An 18,892-nucleotide genomic window follows, 5' to 3' on the forward strand; every position below is an offset into this window, starting at 1 on the left:
ACAAATATATATACATATTTAGTATGTTTGATTAAAACATTTTTTTATCTGTATCAGATATATACAATGGGATGTACGTTTAATGATACATTGTCCAGTTTATTCAAATGTAGTCGCAGTTTGGTGTAGTAAAAACACTTTTTTATGAAATATAGCGAGTATTTGCCATTTCATTTTATCATCATTCTGAGGTGCTGGAGATAGGGTACAAAATTATTGAATATCCTCACCGGTCCTGTAATGTAACGCCCATCGTCATTAATTAGATGATGATGGTGGTGGACTGCTGAAATAATCGTTTGTAAATAGTCTGATCACTCCGTTAACAATCTGTATTGCCTCCTTTTCCTCAAACACGAGTATCATCCCTTAGTTGTGCACATTCCATTAGGGGTATCCGAAAAACACCGGTGACTGACAGAATGCTACAATATTAAAGTGAATTACCGTTTATCTCCGAATCTGTTTACTACGATGTTCTAAAATTTCATTGATATATACGTTTCCCTTGATCGCTGATTTTCTATTTCGACACTGAAAGTAAAGCTAGTTTTGTCGAAGTGCAGTTTCCTGTTATTAAAGGTTACAGTAGAAAAGTAAATAAGACAAAAGCACCGAAAAGGCACAACTTTCATTTCATTTAAGATCTATGAATTGTGACCGTCAAGATTTCTCTTAACTTTCTATAATTCATCGCAGTCACTTAACTTCAGTAGGACCGAAGTACACTTTAGATACCTTCTGAGCAATGCTACTGGAAATGTTAATATTATTTTCATATATTTCTGTCCGCAAACAATTTTTGCTGTCTCATTTTTTTATATTGATATTTTCACAGGCGATATCCGTTAGTTGTGCGCATTCCATTAAAGGCATTTGAAAAACATAGCTGACAAAATGCCTTGCTTGCATTTTGAGGAATTGAAGTGCTAATATACATGTCTTCATGGAAGTTCTGTGTTGAAACACAAGTTTATACTCCAGGGGGGGGTAAACTATAAATGAACAATTATGACTGTACTAAATGGTAAATCATACGCAAAGAGATCCTTGTTGTCTGGGACAACATCATGGCCAGGTCGATGTGGATACAAGGACTGCTGTCAGTGCCGAAAGGATACTAGTCTAGATCTTACATTAGTGCAGGTGGCTCTATTTCCACAACCACATTTCACACACTTAAATTACCATTGCTGGTAGTAGAATGCAAAACGCCAATATACACCAGTATCACCCATTACCAGTGCCTTTCTTGTAAAACAGAACAATTTCTTGTCCATTCTAATGGATGTTGCATCCTGTACTGCTGAGGAGTAACACGCATATTTATCTCAATAAAGATGCAAACACTTTTATAATGTTCAAGTTTTACTTCTCAAGTCTTTAACAGTTTCAAAAATAGTATTGTACAGTGTTTAACATGTCACTGTACATTGACAATAACAACTTCACGGATCTGATTTGCAGATGTTGACAAATTAATGCCATCAAAATACATGTTGTCTTATCAAAATATCATGTAGGATAAGTCTGTTTATATATATTCTGAGATGAGAATTTGTCTGCTTTACAAAGTAAATAAGTAAAACAATACATTTGTTGTATTGTCAACAGCTTAATTCCAAGGATTACAAAGAAACGCCACTTTTAAAGTGGTAAAAAGAGTTCCAATTCTTGAAACTTTTAACAAAGATACATTAGATATATAAATTCCTTAATACTGAATCTTCCCGAAATTCCGAGATTTTACGATTAAAGGGGAATAACTCTCATAATTTTGCAAGAGTTGTTGAATTGAGCTGCTATGATAGCAAGGCACTAATATTTAGCTGAATCACTATAGGAAATGTATTTAAAATTTTCATCTAGTAAACAGACTGATTAGATTGCCGACATTCAACAAACATCACACAAAATCTTTTGCAAAGTTTAAATAACAACCAAAGGGTCCATATAAATATCCATTAATTCCTGTAGTATTAAATGCACTTTACAAATGCTAATTTCTTGAGATCAGTTTTTTTTTCTTTTTTTCTTCAATTTTACACTGCACTACCTATATATATACACTTACTTAGGTACACCGTATAAAATATCTTGAACAAAAAGCATATCATTTTTATTAATCTTACAGTTTACAAGTTCAAACATTTATAAAAATTTGGAAATGCAAGCTTTACTGCAAGCCGATCAATAACAATGTGACTCAATATTCTTAATTCAAAACATTTCATTCATAGATGTATAACTGAAAATGATAAGGTAAAAAACAAATCATAGCCAAAGCAAAATGGTTCTGAACAATTTCATTAAAAATAAATTCCCAGGATTTGTCCCTGATTGCTGCCAGTCTGACATTGTCTGTTGTGTATCGCTGTAGGTTATTATCTCAAAAAACTTAATCAATATTGTTTTGATATTTGATAATGAACTATGGTTAAACTAAATAGAAAAATATCTGTAAAAATTGTACAAAATATACTAAAAAATATCATTTCTCCCAGGTAACTCATTCACTCATTCACTCCGTTAATTTCATAATGAACTTCTCCAACAGAAGAGCTGGAAGAGTCCAAACTGGCTCAGGAGTGAAGAGTCGAACAATAATGAAAGGGTAGACCTTGGCCATAACCTACAAGTCTTTGGACCACTTCAAATAATAATCTTTCACATTTTTAAAAACATATGCATGACCATAGAATACTTGCACTTTATGTGTTTTGAAAGATAAATATTCTCTTTTTCAGTGAAAATGGAGGATAACTACTGGTAATTAATTTTTTTGATATTTGGAATATGTAAATAAATCTTAAAGACAATGTACAATTTACATACATACGTAAGATGTATTTGTTACTTTGAATAAAAAAAGTTATAACCACAAACTTATTCCTGGAAACTTCTGCTGAGATAATCTGACCAATGCACAATATTTTGAGATGAATTACAAATCAGAACAAATTATCAGTCTTGATTATCCACGAAAAACTTATCCACTTTGACAGAATGCTCTAAAAACAAAGAATGAAAAAGTATAAGATTGTATATATCAATAAAATGTTATTTTTTTTCCAGATAAAGACTCTATGTTACCACTATCTATGTACAGTGTACAAGTTCCATGAAGCCACATGAAGTTTTAATCGATGTACAATACAGTCTTTTATAGACCAGAATTAAATTACCTTCTTCAATTTATCAACAAATATGTTCAACCTAAACCATTAAAGATGTTCACACAAAACACTACAAAGACCAGGAACTAGCTTTTCCCTTAGACACAAAGACTTGATCCCTATAAACCTCAGAATGTAATCTACATGCATTTTTTTTTTTAATCTTCACTTTCAAGAAGATACACTGCACAATATTGAAACTGTAACGTTTATGTACAATAGTTATTGACCCTGTTGTTTAGTCGACATCGAGATCAAACATCACAGCGTTCGAGAATTCAAATGAGCACTTTGTGGCATGTTCGCTGGACGGCTGCTCCTTCCAGCTGAGCATTGTTTCCACCTGATTATCGTCGGCTGGACTCGACTCTCCACCTCCCTCGGTGTTACTCTCTACACCCGAGTCGTCGCCGCTGCCCCGCTCCTCCCCTGTAACTTTTATCACAGCCTGATTGGGCCCCAGGAGGTCCTGGACGCCTGCCTTAGATATCACATCGCTGGAGGTGACGGTCATGTCCTCACGACCCTTTTGACTAGTAACTGACTGAGGTTTTGGTCCCCCCTGATTAGCTGCCTTTTGTTGTTGATTGTTTTCCACACTTTTGCTGACCTCTGTTTTCCGAACATATTCATCTTCCTTGTTGACTTTGTTAGTCCGCTCATGATTATCATTAACACCCTCACTTCCTATCACATTCACCACTTTCTGTTTCTCAGAGCTAGTCCTATGTTCATCATTACCTCCTTCATCATCATCACTATCTTCATCTTTTGCACCAATCTCTTTCCCTTTAGACAATTTATCCTTGATGTTTTGAACAAACTTTGCCTCTCTGTTGGGTGCCTCCTCAAGCCTTGCACTGACTGGCGGCATTGAGGATTTTTCTTGATTTGTGGTTTTTGGAGAAGCGTTAGCTTCCACCGATTCCTCTGACTTTTCACATATGGGGGCTGCTATAGATGCATCAGCCTCCTCGTCATTCTCGCTGTGTGACTCCCCTGTACTGCCACGATGATCCAGATCATCTCCACTACTTCCTTCCGAACCGCCACTGTTATTTCGTAACCTTGACTGCCGTTTCTCCTCACGTTTCCTGTTCCGTTTTCGTTTGTTCTTTAATGTGGCGGTCATGGAGGTAACAGCTGTGCCTGGTTTAAAAGTTGTTTTATCGACACGGTCGTTGAACGACACGGACCTCCTAAGGCCGAAGGCTTCCTCACGAGGACTTGTGGGACTGCCACTACTGTTACTACTGCCGTATCCGTCGCACTCAGATGACTCAGACATGGAACGGTGTTTGAGGATGCCGTGTAAACTTGGGGGTTCCTTCTCGTGCACAACTTGGATTTCAGCTGAGGAAGGGACATCTTCTGTTTCCGCGTCATACACATCCTGCTCAGTAGACCCTGATTTCTGCAACAATTCCAATCATTAAATTCTTATTATGATGATTAAAATCTATGCTTATATATTAACTTGTATCATATTTAAGTTAAGTGATAAAGACACTTTGAGAAGAGGATTAGATTAATTGGAATACATGTTCATCTTATTTTCAGTCATTGATTTTATGTACATGTATGAATTTTTGTGTAATCATACTAACTAACAATTCACTATTACCCAGCTGGTACACGGAACAACAATGTGTTTTCACTAAATACTAACATAAATAGAGTTAGTGTGTATTACTTTGGAAAGGTCTCACAGCATAAGCTCTTTTGTATTACATCAGACAAAAAAGTTTCACCAATTATCTTATTTTTAGCTTGCTGATGATTGTTATCACAACAAAACATACACTAGAGGAATGGTTACAGTCTAGAATATACCTTGATGTCTATCTGTAGGCGTTTCTGTGTCATGTCCGTGACTTGAATCACTGGTGTGTCTTCAGCAGCCCTATGTTGTTCAAGCTTCTGAAGGGCAGCTTCTGCTTCCAGCTCTGCGAGCTCTCTCTGTAGGTTTGGCTCCGTCATGAAGAGAAACTCCTGTTAAAGAACAAAACAGGTGTACTGATTAGTGAAAACAATCCCCACTATATATGTCGTTTCTAATGATGTTCTGCCAAATCTTATCTGGCATCACAATGTTGATCAGATAAATGCTCATCCAATTCTATTGAAGAGCCAAGCACTTTCTAAACATAGCAACTGGTATTCTGTTTGCCAACAACTATAGATGTACCAGCAATTCAATATCATACTTACTATTAATTGCAAGAACAGTGTATTTCTTATATGGATGGCTATAAAGCTACAACAGATACCACACAACTGGTAGCTAAATGCAACATGCCCTCAATTTTAGACTTAAAGGAGTTACATATAAAATCAATGAAAAATGTTAAATTTACACAACCAAGCATTGTTATTACTGACAAATATTCATTGTGACTTTGGAAAGTGTTTCATCAGATTTACTGGGAGTGTATATCCTGGTTCAGGAGTATAGCTTATCTCCATGATCAATATGATAAAAGAAAACATGGAAATAGCCATATAGTGGAGTTCTTTCTGAGTGATAATTGATAATGAAATAATGGATTCACAAAAGAATAACCAATTCTCTTCCAACATATATTTTACATGTATTAGACTGCACTATATACCGGTATTCAAACATTTTCTTTGGATTGTAAAATATAGGTATTGTTTAGTAATGATATAAGGGTGCGTCAAAATATCATTACATACTATTTGATAAAAGCATGAAATTTAATCTTGCATGTTTAATTCACAATGAAACAGTTGTTCATCACAAATGACAAGCTTTATAATATGTGTCATATAATTACTTCCTTGTTGTTTACCAGCTAGCATTATGAAAACAAACCTATTTACAAATAAACAACTTCATTTACATAACTTATAATAAATATTATAATTATCTTCTTGCAAAGTTATGTATCAGTTTAATCTAAATGAATAAACCCTTTCGAGAAAATTTCACTCTCATCTCTAGCAATTGATAAATGCTAGATGTGATCTATAAGACACCTCAAAAGCACATATATACACTATGACACACTGATCTCGAATGTTTATACAATACCATAACACGAATGACTGATGACATCACTACAAAACAAAGTTAAATTGCTTACAATTGTGTCGATGAAGAAGTATAAAATCTCTGAGTTCTGCCTATATAAACATAATCCTCCCCCAGTCTCGTTATGAACTTTAGCACTTTTTATCACTGTGTCTAGTCATACATGTGTACTGAGGAGGTAAACAAGTCTGTAAGTTATCTATGTCGGTGAGCAGTCAAGGTCAAGGACCCGGTATTATAATAATCTCTCAATCAAAGGGATTTCCCCATCTGTGACATTCAGTAGCTCTACTGTGTCAGCCGAGGGGATACTAATACATTGGTGATGATTCACCAGTTGCATCAGCCTTATTTCTATAAAGTGAGCTTGCATCAGGCTTTCCATAGTACATTTTGCAAAACTTTAAAATTTCTTGGAAATTAAGCAATGGGTGTATTAATATTGCTATATCTTATATATACTCTTAGGGCGACCAATCAACTAAAACCTTGCTTGAAGCAGTTTATGCATTAATGACTGATCATTAACCCATTTTTTCTCTCTTTTTTCCCCCCATATCAGATAAATACCGTTCTATAGGTATATCATAGAGTTGTGGTCACATTAACTAAGTCAATATTGTTTTACATTCAGGTACCTTATAGGTAAGTTTATATATATGGTATTTTAGAATGCCTTCAGGAAGAATTTTACATGTAAACCTGTGTATATGAAAATCATGCTATAAGTTAAAGTTTGTATGTACATGTGTATTTACTATGTACACTTATATTAATCTTGTATACAGTACAAGTGTTTACCATACATTCTGCTTAATAAATATAGAATGCATATCATTAAAATCAATGAACAATATTAGGTAAAACTGTAACAGGTATCTGAGTAGTTTGCCACAAATGCCAAGGGTCATTTATATAAATTTAAGCTGTGCCAGGTTCAGGAGGTGGAGGAAAGAAGCAGAGCTTGGTGAAAAGTCATAGACCTGCGGTCAGTACAATGGCAACTGCCATGCATGGGTTTCTGATAGCAGTGTCTTTTCTTGGTGAACAGTAGTGTAGGTGTGATGCCTTACAAAACATTTTTTCCCTGATAATATCTTTAAGTTGAAAAAGTAAGTCATGTAAAAATATAATGACCTAATTCTGGTACCGTACAAATGTGTACAATAAGGTCTACCAAGCATATTCCTGCGACAAGTACTCAGTGATACTATGAAAGAACATGCTTAGATATATACATGTACTAATGTCTTTATAGTGAAGATCAAAGGTTAAAATGTCGGTCACAGTGACCTACTTTTGATCATCCACACATTACTGCACCTATTTTCTATGTAGAGACCAGTATATTAGTAGCTGTGATGCTATAAAAAAATATTCCATAGCTCAGAGAAAAAAAAATTCCTGACGACACAATCAGACAAAATTGTAAGCTCAAATAGTGTCTGTGTACCTGTGAGGCCCTGTACAAAGTTGATGGCAATAAATCCTACAAGGAAGTGACTTTGTTGGCTGCATCAGAGAGGGAAATGTTGGAAACTGTACAGACTGCAGGCTAGACATACATACTCAATATAGAACACACACAAGCCAGCTATAGGATCCTGTATCAATCTATTTTCCAATAATTAATTATTGATTTCAACACTGTCCAGTATTGTTTTCAATATTTGTCCAAGTACCCCAGTTGGAGCTGTCCTAGATTTTATGAACCGTATATCTGGTGATCAGACAGGACTGATCACAAATATGAAAGTGAGACTATGAACGACTATGGTTTACTAATATAAAGGTTACATTTACAGCGAAAACAATGTTCAGAAAAAGTATATCAAATGTAGTTAAGAGTGTAGCATTTCAAACCTATAAATCCATGAATACTCTTTTTCTTTAACCTTATTCAAATACCTATTATATACATACATTGAAATTCTACCTTGAAAGAAATATGACCAAAAGATTTGTTCTAAAAATTAAGTACATTAAATTGATCCTCCATTGAAAGGTTTGCCAAACCATTAACGTAACAGTCAAGTCCTATATAGAGACTATAAATCTATAGACTACATTGAATTTCATGTTGCTGACAACTTACCCATACTAACACCATTCCTGTCCACACCAAGTACAGAAACTTGACAAATAAATTTGGAACGAGCAGTAGCCATCCGCGAACTTGATATCCTGTTGGGTTGATCGGTGTTGAAACTACTTCTGGGTTCTCCATGTTAAAACCATACCCCAGTATCTAGGTAAAAACTATCTCTGGACTCTATAGAGAACCCATGATGCCACAGACTTGAGTAGCTATTCACCAGTCAGCTAGGCTCCACACATTGCATGCTTTCCAACAGAATCCACACTACAGCTTGTTTACACCTGTGTGGGCTAAATGCTTTCTACACATGGTAAATGTGTTCTAGAAGCTTGGAGTATTTCCCCTGCGACCTTGACAATGTATGTTACACCTGAATGAGCCAGTATATACATATACTGTGAACACTGTGCACAAAATACACATAGAGTTATATATAAATCTCGCATGAACCAACTTCAGCTTAACTCCTCAAGCAGCAGATTTCTCAAGTAACCAGTACTCCCACATACAAACGAGGAATTCAGGTATACACAAACTATCTAGGCCAGTCTATAATGTTAATGGTCCTGCAGAATATTTATGATGCTATAACAAACAGATATTCTGAACTGATCAATAAACAAGATTGATAATGAATTGTGAGAGGAAATGAGACTGTATCCATTGTATATATGGAAGGATCGATTCAGACCGGATATGCTCCAGATTCTACTGACCAATATAAATGCAAGAAGAATTATATCTAGTGAATGCTGATCCCTCTGGGACATGCATACATCCCATTTAAAAACAATAAGATCTTTTTAATCACCTTTACTCAGAAATTAGATTTTTTTTATAGATATTATAGCTAGATAAAAAGATAATTGTTTTATCACCTATCATGAATTAATGATTTTTTGTATGCCTTTTTTAGCTTGTAGGACACTTATATATATATATATATATATACAATTAAAAGTTATTTTTAACAATCTTGTGCTACTTTCATTATAATCGATGCTTTGAATTGACTGTTGGATATTATTTCTCTATACAATAAATGTCTATGGAAAATCCAGTTGCTTTCAGATACTATAAGAAATGTACAAAAAAGTTTATAATTATCTCCCCCTAGTTTCAAGCACTGGTTTCAAGTTAATAAGGCATATATCTTTAAGATTTGAATAATCACTCACTGCTTTAATATCATAAAAAATAACATATGATAACACTGTTATTAACAGTACTTAATGCATGATTACGCTTATAAATTACTATTTTCCTGAACTATTTTACAGAAATCTGTAATCGAGTTCAATTGGAAATGCCCGATATAATGATAAATGAAAGTGTATAATAAGCCAGTCAGTAAAACATGCAAGAAATATCACAGAAAACTTGTCGCAATCAATTGCTTGTGTGTGATATTGCTCATATCATTTCAAATACCGAGCGTCTAAACGAAATGAAGAGCGCATAAGCACTATGTAGTGATGTAAATGTTCAGGGGAGTATGAAAACATAAGCGACTTGGGAACATGGCAACACTTGAGCCTGTAGAAGAAAGTTTGTACAATATTCCTGAAAAACGTATGTGATCAAATATAATCGATTTTTAATACAACGCGACTAGCGGTTGTATTAATGCTATCCGGTTTACTATTGATGTGTAAGACTGAGTAGGACTTGCCCTACAATGACATCTAGTGGTGACCTCTTGAACCATTTCATTCATAAACTTCCATTCATAAATTTCCCTATTCATTGAATAATATTCCTTTGGACCAATCAGTAGTCATGGGAAGACTGCCTACTGATTGGTAGAATACACACAGAGTGTGTATAGAATACACAGAGTGTTATATAATACACAGTCCATCTAGGTCAACTGTTGCTTGCTGGTGACTCCTCTGTCCAACTTACATTATCTCTGTTAATGATAACTTACTATCTAAGGCTTATAGACATAAGAGTTTTAAAGTAAACTAATCATATGCCCTTTTTGTGTACTTTAAAATAATGTTTTTAAATGAATGTTAAACACAGATCTGAGGTAAAGCCAGAATAACTTATAAGGCTGCCCTCATATGTGCATGGTTTTACCAAAATAGGTGTATGTGCAACATAAGAAACAAGAGTATATTAAGGATAAAAACTCATTTTAATGAAGACTTTTGTTTTCTTTGTAATTTTCATGTAGGAACTTTAATGAAGAAAAATGTCAAACAAAACATGTATTTTCTGTGATCAGTTGAATGTTCTTGAAATAATTGATATCAAAGTCTTTATAATATGGTTTATATATATTTTGATTTTGGAAATTCATTTGATTTCATTTTATTTTTCTGTTTCTGTTGCGTTGTATTTGCAGTACTTTGAGTACTTTGATTATCAATCATCGATTGGTTACACAAAACTGATGATCGATCATAAAATTTCAACCGATTCCCAACACTAATAAATCTGAAAATCAATTCATTTAAAACTAAGCGTTGGGAAACATTTGAAAAACTTGAATTGTATAATATGTGTTGGTCAACCAACGTGTAGTTATACCATCATAACATTATTACTGCCAATATCATTAATAACCAAAACCATTTGTAATTCATGACCATGTACCAGGTAATATAATCTTCTTATATTAAATAAGACTATTTATGGAAAATCAATATAATTATGTCAGCTTGCCAATTTACCAGGCACTTACAATCAGCTGAGTAGCCAGTTTTGCAGATCAATCTAAGAACACTGTGTACATTCATGATCAGAATAGCTAAGAATATAGTGATACATGACATTATTTAGGTCATGTAATGTTGTAATTGTAACATGTACAATATCAATGAATCCAGTCATATGTAATTGACCGATCGCCAGGTGCAATATAGCCATGCCTCGCGCTCACAAACGCACGTGTTTCTATTCAATGTCGGAGCAAACATCGTAGCACACACAATATAAAATGCAAAGTCACATGCGGTTTGATTGACAGCTGGCGATCTGTCAATTCAAGCTTACAGCTTTCTCTAGACTGGACATGTACTACTCAAAATAGAAATCTATAATAATCTGTATGTATTAATAATATTAAAGGTAATCTCAAACTGCCTTAAATTCAAACCAGTAATTTAAGCTATCATATATGTCTTTGGTACTATGTGACCTACAGCATTTAAATAATTCCAACCAAACTATCCATATAAAGTTCCCCTCAACTGTTTTTTTGTCCTGAACTTTTGTTATGAAACATTTTACTTTATCAAACTGCTGTCATAGCATTTTATGTTGTCATTTTTCTTGCCAATCTCATTAAATTTGTTTCTTCTTTACTTAAATTGAAGGGCTGTCTCTTTATAAATTTAAGCTCTAAGATTTTTTTATTTCGATCAATATAAAAGATGTGCAGTATACATGTGCGTGTAATATAATTTTCTCCCCTAAAAGGGACTGATATTGATTTTTGCAACATTATTTTTGGTAATAAAATCATTTATAACACATTTTTTTTTTAAACGTTATGATTATTGCAGTCATATTATAACAACTAATATACAACATATATAGAATCTATCTAAATATATATGTTATTAAATCAAATTGTAGAATATTGAATCTTTGCATATAATATATATGAAAGGACTATAAATTATCTCACAATTTATTCTCATGCAAGCACCCTTTAGTACATACAGTGATTCAGCCCTGGCCCAGAAAACTTTTGACTGTGACTGAGAATGGCTATATTTATAATTAAAATCACCTATTTCTATACTAAATCATGATCAGTATGACTAGCAATGGTCGGCATTTTAGTTTTGGCATCTCAAATTTCATCATTATATTCTGAGCTGATTTTGTGAGCCTGCATGAGTCACTCACATGTATTGGATAACCAAGTACATTATGTATTGTAATAAACCATGACTAGTGTCACTTTACTCACTACTATACTGATAAATGACCATTACTGTTAACATGCATGTAAAGAACATTCTCTCCTGGTCATGCAATTTTCCATAACATGATCATATTTATAACATCACAAGATTTCTAATGTAGAAATTTACAATTAAGTAAGAAATCATGCAAAAATGTTAATATTTCAGAAATTATCAAACACCATTTTTAGGGAGACTTAATTTTTTGCGACATCTGATTTGATAACAACGTTAACAATTATTTATAGTGCCAGCAGAACATACAAATACTACGAGTACTGAAATGGTACAATGTACATGGAGTAGCTTAATCCAATAATATTAGATCTCCATATTGAGAAACTTCTGATGGGCAATACTGAGTTTAGACACAACGTAATGATCAAAGTGTCTCGTCGTGCTATACCTCTAACATTGTTGGAGTAGGAGTAGCAAGTAGTTTTTTTCTTATGTACATATGTGAGGAGAATCATAATTATAATATATAATACATATCACCTCCATACCTAGATTGTATCACAGTACATATTATAATATTTTTATATGTTGGAACCACTAGTACTGTGAGTGTGACTACCAACTAAGTCATTATAAATAATTACAGACAGTACAGTAGTGTTGTACTGATGATCGGCAAGAATCGATTAATTAGTAGATGAACCTCAACTGATCCAATCATCGATTCAAATATTTCATAATCGATTAATCGGGTGATTAATAAAACTCATTGTAAATAAAGAAAATCCTCTTTAAAACAGTAAAATATAGTCTGATTGAATCACTCATGTCCTTAATTTAATCATTCCCTCAATATCTTGTCAAAATATGGAATGAAAAATTTGGTAAATTTTTTGCACAATCTTTTTACAGCCTAAGACTATGCCATGAAGAGCAAAATAAAGTAAAACCCCTCGAACCCGGATCTATCTAAATATATATGTTATTAATCAAATTGTAGAATATGATCTTGCATATATATATATGAAAGGACTATAATTATCTCACAATTTATTCTCATGCAAGCACCCTTTAGTACATACAGTGATTCAGCCCTGGCCCAGAAAACTTTTGACTGTGACTGAGAATGGCTATATTTATAATTAAAATCGCCTATTTCTATACTAAATCATGATCAGTATGACTAGCTATGGTCGGCATTTTAGTTTTGGCATCTCAAATTTCATCATTATATTCTGAGCTGATTTTGTGAGCCTGCATGAGTCACTCACATGTATTGGATAACCAAGTACATTATGTATTGTAATAAACCATGACTAGTGTCACTTTACTCACTACTATACTGATAAATGACCATTACTGTTAACATGCATGTAAAGAACATTCTCTCCTGGTCATGCAATTTTCCATAACATGATCATATTTATAACATCACAAGATTTCTAATGTAGAAATTTACAATTAAGTAAGAAATCATGCAAAAATGTCAATATTTCAGAAATTTATTATCAAACACCATTTTTAAGGGAGACTTAATTTTTTGCGACATCTGATTTGATAACAACAATTAGTGCCAGCAAATACTACGAGTATTGAAATGATACAATGTACATGGAGTAGCTTAATCCAATAATATTAGATCTCGATATTGAGAAACTTCTGATGGGCAATACTGAGTTTAGACACAACGTAATGATCAAAGTGTCTCGTCGTGCTATACCTCTAACATTGTTGGAGTAGGAGTAGCAAGTAGTTTTTTTCTTATGTACATATGTGATGAGAATCATAATTATTATATATAATACATATCACCTCCATACCTAGATTGTATCACAGTACATATAATATTTTTATATGTTGGAACCACTAGTACTGCGAGTGTGACTACCAACTAATCATTATAAATAATTACAGACAGTACAGTAGTGTTGTACTGATGATCGGCAAGAATCGATTAATTAGTAGATGAACCTCAACTGATCCGATCATCGATTCAAATATTTCATAATCGATTAATCGGGTGATTAATAAAACTCATTGTAAATAAAGAAAATCCTCTTTAAAACAGTAAAATATAGTCTGATTGAATCACTCATGTCCTTAATTTAATCATTCCCTCAATATCTTGTCAAAATATGGAATGAAAAATTTGGTAAATTTTTTGCACAATCTTTTTACAGCCTAAGACTATGCCATGAAGAGCAAAATAAAATGAAAATCCAACTGATTAACTGAACCAATTATCGGATCAGATAAGTCATCCGATTCCAACTGATGATCGATTATGATTTTTTAGCCGATTATACAACACTACAGTACAGTGTTTTTGAATGACATCTATATAATGGCCACTACCCTGGCATCCTCTACTTCTAGTTTATGTGTTCGAATCCAGGGCATATTCTGTAGAACATTAATTATTGGACTGATATCTAGGGTCCTATACCATGGCCCTAATATGCCATTCCCAATTGAAATTGACCTTACCATTTTCGACCCAATAAGCATCCTTTAAAAAAAAAAATGAAAACATGAAAAGATGCTTAATAAGAAAAAAATATTGCAAACCTATACAGTTTTGATAGTTTTGGTCCTATATATGCCTAGAGGCAATTGAAATGGGGCCTTAAAAGGGAAGGGACGCTTATTGGGTCGAATATTGTAATTATTTTTCTCAACTATCTCAATTTCCCTTAACAGATACTTCAGATTTAACTGTACCAGGTAGACAAAACATGATTAAACAAGACAAAAGAATCTATCATCTTATAATTACTTATATGCATACATACCGGTACACATACATTATTCCCTTTGGTGAAAAATGGAATCAGAGCAATAATATCTGCATGCTAATTAATATCAATAATTATTAACTCCCAATCTCAATCACTATCACACTCAAAATTCCCAATTCAAAAGGCCTGACCCGTTTTACAAACTACAGAATTTGCATACATGGTGCTGTTATCAGGTAAGGATGATGATCATCAGTTTTTCTGCAGATACTCAGACTTTCCTCCAACTCCTAATCCAGGCTTGTTCTTAAATGACCTTAGCTGTTAATCTGACGTAAAACAAAAACAAGAGGCCCAGAGGGCCTGTATCGTTCACCTGGTTTGTAATGCCAAGTTATATTCTGAGTACAGATTCATTGTTTCTTTCCTAAAGGAATTTCTATATTTACTATTTTCCCTATCAAGCCCCACACATCCTTCCCCAAAGGGAGTCAGAGCCAAAACTTATACAAACTCTATTTCCCTTTCATCAATTATGTTCAGGGGTAGAATTTAACTTTTTAAGCCACTATCCATTTTTGGCAAGTTGGTAAAATTTCAACTAGCCAAATCAGAAACTTGCTTGCCACTTTGAAATTTCTATTCAAACCAACCATTCATTGATAACTATTATATTTATTTATTGTATATAACAATAAATGTTTTACGTTTTAGTGTCGCTATTAAGTGTAGTTTGACAACTTTTTATTTTCAGAATGACAATTATTTAGCATTTTGTGCAAATTTGGTTTGTTTAGTTTTACGTCCTATTAACAGCCAGGGTCATGTAAGGACGTGCCAGGTTTGTTGGTGGAGGAAAGCCGGAGTACCCGGAGAAAAACTACCGGCCAGTGGTCAGTACCTGGCAACTGCCCCCCACATGGAATTCGAACCCGCATCCCAGAGGTGGAGGGCTTGTGGTAATATGTCGGGACATCTTAACCACTCGGCCACCGCGGCCCCCCCTTTTTTTGTTTGTTTTTTTTTTGTTTTTTTTTTTTGTTTTTTTGTTTTTTTTGTGCAAATAAAAAAAATATAAAAAAAACCTTATATATGATTAAAGTGTTTTTGTCTAAACTTAACTGCAAATAACAGCAGGATTTATACTTGTCCTTTTTCATCTTGTGCATGCTTTTGCAATTTTGTTATGTCAGCCATTTTAGCAAACTACTTAAAACATTCGGAAGAAAGATTTTTCACACAACACCTCTAAACTTTTCCATACCAAATCAATGTCGCTGTTTTTGAGACGTTTGAAAGTATACAGTATTTCAAAGTGTTGACAAGACGCTGCATTTGGAATGTTGTGCTTTCGATTCACGATTCATTTAGGCTATAGTTTGGCACACAATTTAGGACAGGTGTATTGATTGGAAAATTTAGTAACTATACATATGTATTTGAAATGACGAACGATGCACCCGCTCGCCAAAAAATGCAAGTACAATATTTTTCCACTCGCCATTTCAAAAACTACATTTTGTAACTCGCATTTGGCGAGTGTGCGAGTGTTAATTTCTATTTCCCTTTCATCAATTATGTTTCTCTAAGCTCTGTTCCCCTTTACCCAATGATCTTCTGGCCACCATCCAAAACTCTAGGACAAGTAGCAATTTAATGGATTTACCTCTATTTCCCCTATTGGGCCCCACCCCTCCTGCCCCTGGGGGGTCAGAGCCAAAATTTATTCAAACTCTGTTCCCCTTCCCCCTAGGATGTTTCCTGGCAAATTTGGTCAGAATCCATGGAGAACTCTTGGACAAGTAGCGATTTAAAGGAAATGTTAACGGACAAATAATTACTGATAAATGCCATAGGAAGATAGTTTAATGCTTATAATTACAATTTACGTTATCAACTCATTTAATGGTCTTTGCATTAGCATTGTTTAAGCTAGACCAGGAAAACCGTTTATCAATGAAGATTTAATCCACAAGATGGAACAGCTCTTTTGACGGTGTTCAGTTGACGTAACCACGTCAACATTAGTAACGTCATGATAGTCACGTTTTTGGTGTCAGTTATACTGTCATATACTTCACTTTGCCTTGGTTTGTTTATATAACATAAACATATACATATTATATCATATATACATGTTTATTGCCTAACAATCTAACACAGGAAGATATGATATAACATACAGACTACCCGTGTATACATCGACAGATACGATATCCAACAACATTTATTACCTGTAATTCCTCTTTGGATGGACCGGCATGGAAACTGTCCCAGACACCTCTGCTGCTGCGCTCCTTCAACAACAGGACAACCACATTCATATCGCTGACATCAACACTGCAATGTTCTGGTACAATCGTATGGTCCTCTGCAAATTTTATGCAGAAACTGTAATGCAATGGAAAACCTCCATCTCCTATAGAAACCAAAGTTAAATTCATTGTGTTTTTTGAGTCAAATGACTTTGATATGTTCTCAACTTTTACGTTTCTAACAGCGAGGATGAATGAAATGGCCCCTTGGTCCTGATTGAATGTAAAATTTGGAAATGTGTAAGAAATTTCCATTGATTTAGCTTGTGGAATGGAAGGCTTGTTTTCAGCCAGATTTGTTAATTCTGTATCTTCGGGCAAATCCTCCAAAGGAGGTGGTTCGTCGTCATTTGTTTCGGCAGAAGATTCAGCTTCGCTGGTTTTGTTATTTGAGATTTCCTGAATCAGAGGTGCAGCCACACCTGAATCATCCTCTCCATTTGAAATACCATTTACTTCAGCCTTTCCATTAAAGTTTGGCATCTGTGGAACTTTATCAGGAATGACAGGCAGAGTGACTACCAGGCATTTTTTCGATTTGTCAAATTTGGCACTTCCCTGGTCATCATCAACTGGGTAAGGCAGCTTCAGATCAAGCTTATATTTTGCTGGTTGCTCAGATTTCAGAACAAGTTTCTGTTCAAAAACATCCAAGTCAACTTGATTTGCAGATGACAACAGTGGCAGAAATATCTTAATTTCTAGTTCTTTTGGTCTGGTACTTGGCCGGGAGTCAGGAGAATTTCTGTATTCCTGAAGATCCATGTCTGAGCGATGAATGATTGTGTATTTGGGCTCCTCAGAATCATCAAACTTTACAGTTTTGGCACTTTTTTTCTTTGCCTTCACTTCTTTCGTCATTTTCTCAGCCTTCTCCATACTTGTCTGGTCACTGTAAGGATAAGGCATGCTGTTCAGGATGTCATCTTTTCCTATTTTTGGTCCCTCCTGTGTTCTTGACCGAATTATTGACGCTGTTGGAACACCCTTGTATTTCATATTGATCATTCTCTTTAGATTGACCCTGTCAACTTTCAAACCAAATTGATTCTCGATGCCGTCAATTGCAGTGTCCTCGACCAGTTTTCTGAACCTGTCATTCTCGGCCATACGGTATGTATCGGGGTGAAAAACAACATCGAACACTTGACATTTCTCTTTCGACTTATCAACATCCTCTCTGGGAGGAACGTGAGAATGTGGGATTTGCCAATGAATGCCACGGCGCCCATCTTTATTGACTTTGGGATGCGATGTTGGCTTTTGAATCTTATCGGAATGACAAATATTGATAAATATCTTTTTGTTGCCATCAACGCTTGTTTTTATCACGTGTCCGGGGGTCGGGTGGATAAATTGCACGTCCATACCCTTCTCATTTTCGAGTTGTCGGATTTCTTCCTCGTATCGTTTCCTATTTTCTGGGTCAGAAATTTCCTCTGCATACTCAACGAATAATTTTCGAAATTCCTCATTTTTCAAAGCTTCTCCTAATTTCTTCACTTCCTCTTTAGAAAGATCTAAGTCTTCGAATTTTTTGGAACGAGACGCCATGCTTGCAAAACAAGTATTTGTTGTTTATTTGAGCATGCGCAGACGAAAGGGAAACAACTCTGATGATTTATCTTG

At 34.5% G+C, this 18,892-nt stretch overlaps 1 protein-coding gene across 1 annotated transcript; it reads right to left on the reverse strand.

Moving 5' to 3' along the window:
• Positions 1 to 1,350: 1,350 nt before the first annotated feature.
• On the reverse strand, positions 1,351 to 18,847 carry LOC138317945 (protein kintoun-like). The gene is made up of 3 exons (XM_069259924.1): positions 17,183 to 18,847; positions 5,010 to 5,168; positions 1,351 to 4,590 (listed from the first exon to the last, which is right to left on the reverse strand). The coding sequence occupies exons 1-3, from the start codon at positions 18,815 to 18,817 to the stop codon at positions 3,415 to 3,417; spliced, it is 2,970 nt and encodes a 989-aa protein (XP_069116025.1). The 5' UTR covers positions 18,818 to 18,847; the 3' UTR covers positions 1,351 to 3,414.
• Positions 18,848 to 18,892: the final 45 nt, after the last annotated feature.

This window comes from Argopecten irradians, chromosome 3 (assembly GCF_041381155.1).
Source record: "Argopecten irradians isolate NY chromosome 3, Ai_NY, whole genome shotgun sequence".
In the NCBI taxonomy this organism is placed as follows: domain Eukaryota; kingdom Metazoa; phylum Mollusca; class Bivalvia; order Pectinida; family Pectinidae; genus Argopecten; species Argopecten irradians.

What these genes read in the sequence shown, in the direction of transcription:
- LOC138317945 (XM_069259924.1), bottom strand. Translation starts at nt 18,817, where the DNA reads ATGGCGTCTCGTTCCAAAAAATTCGAAGACTTAGATCTTTCTAAAGAG. An exon ending in CATCCAAAGAGGAATTACAG is followed by an intron (nt 5,169 to 17,182) that starts GTAATAAATGTT and finishes GTTCTTTAACAG; the next exon opens with GAGTTTCTCTTCATGACGGA. An exon ending in GCCTACAGATAGACATCAAG is followed by an intron (nt 4,591 to 5,009) that starts GTATATTCTAGA and finishes GAATTGTTGCAG; the next exon opens with AAATCAGGGTCTACTGAGCA.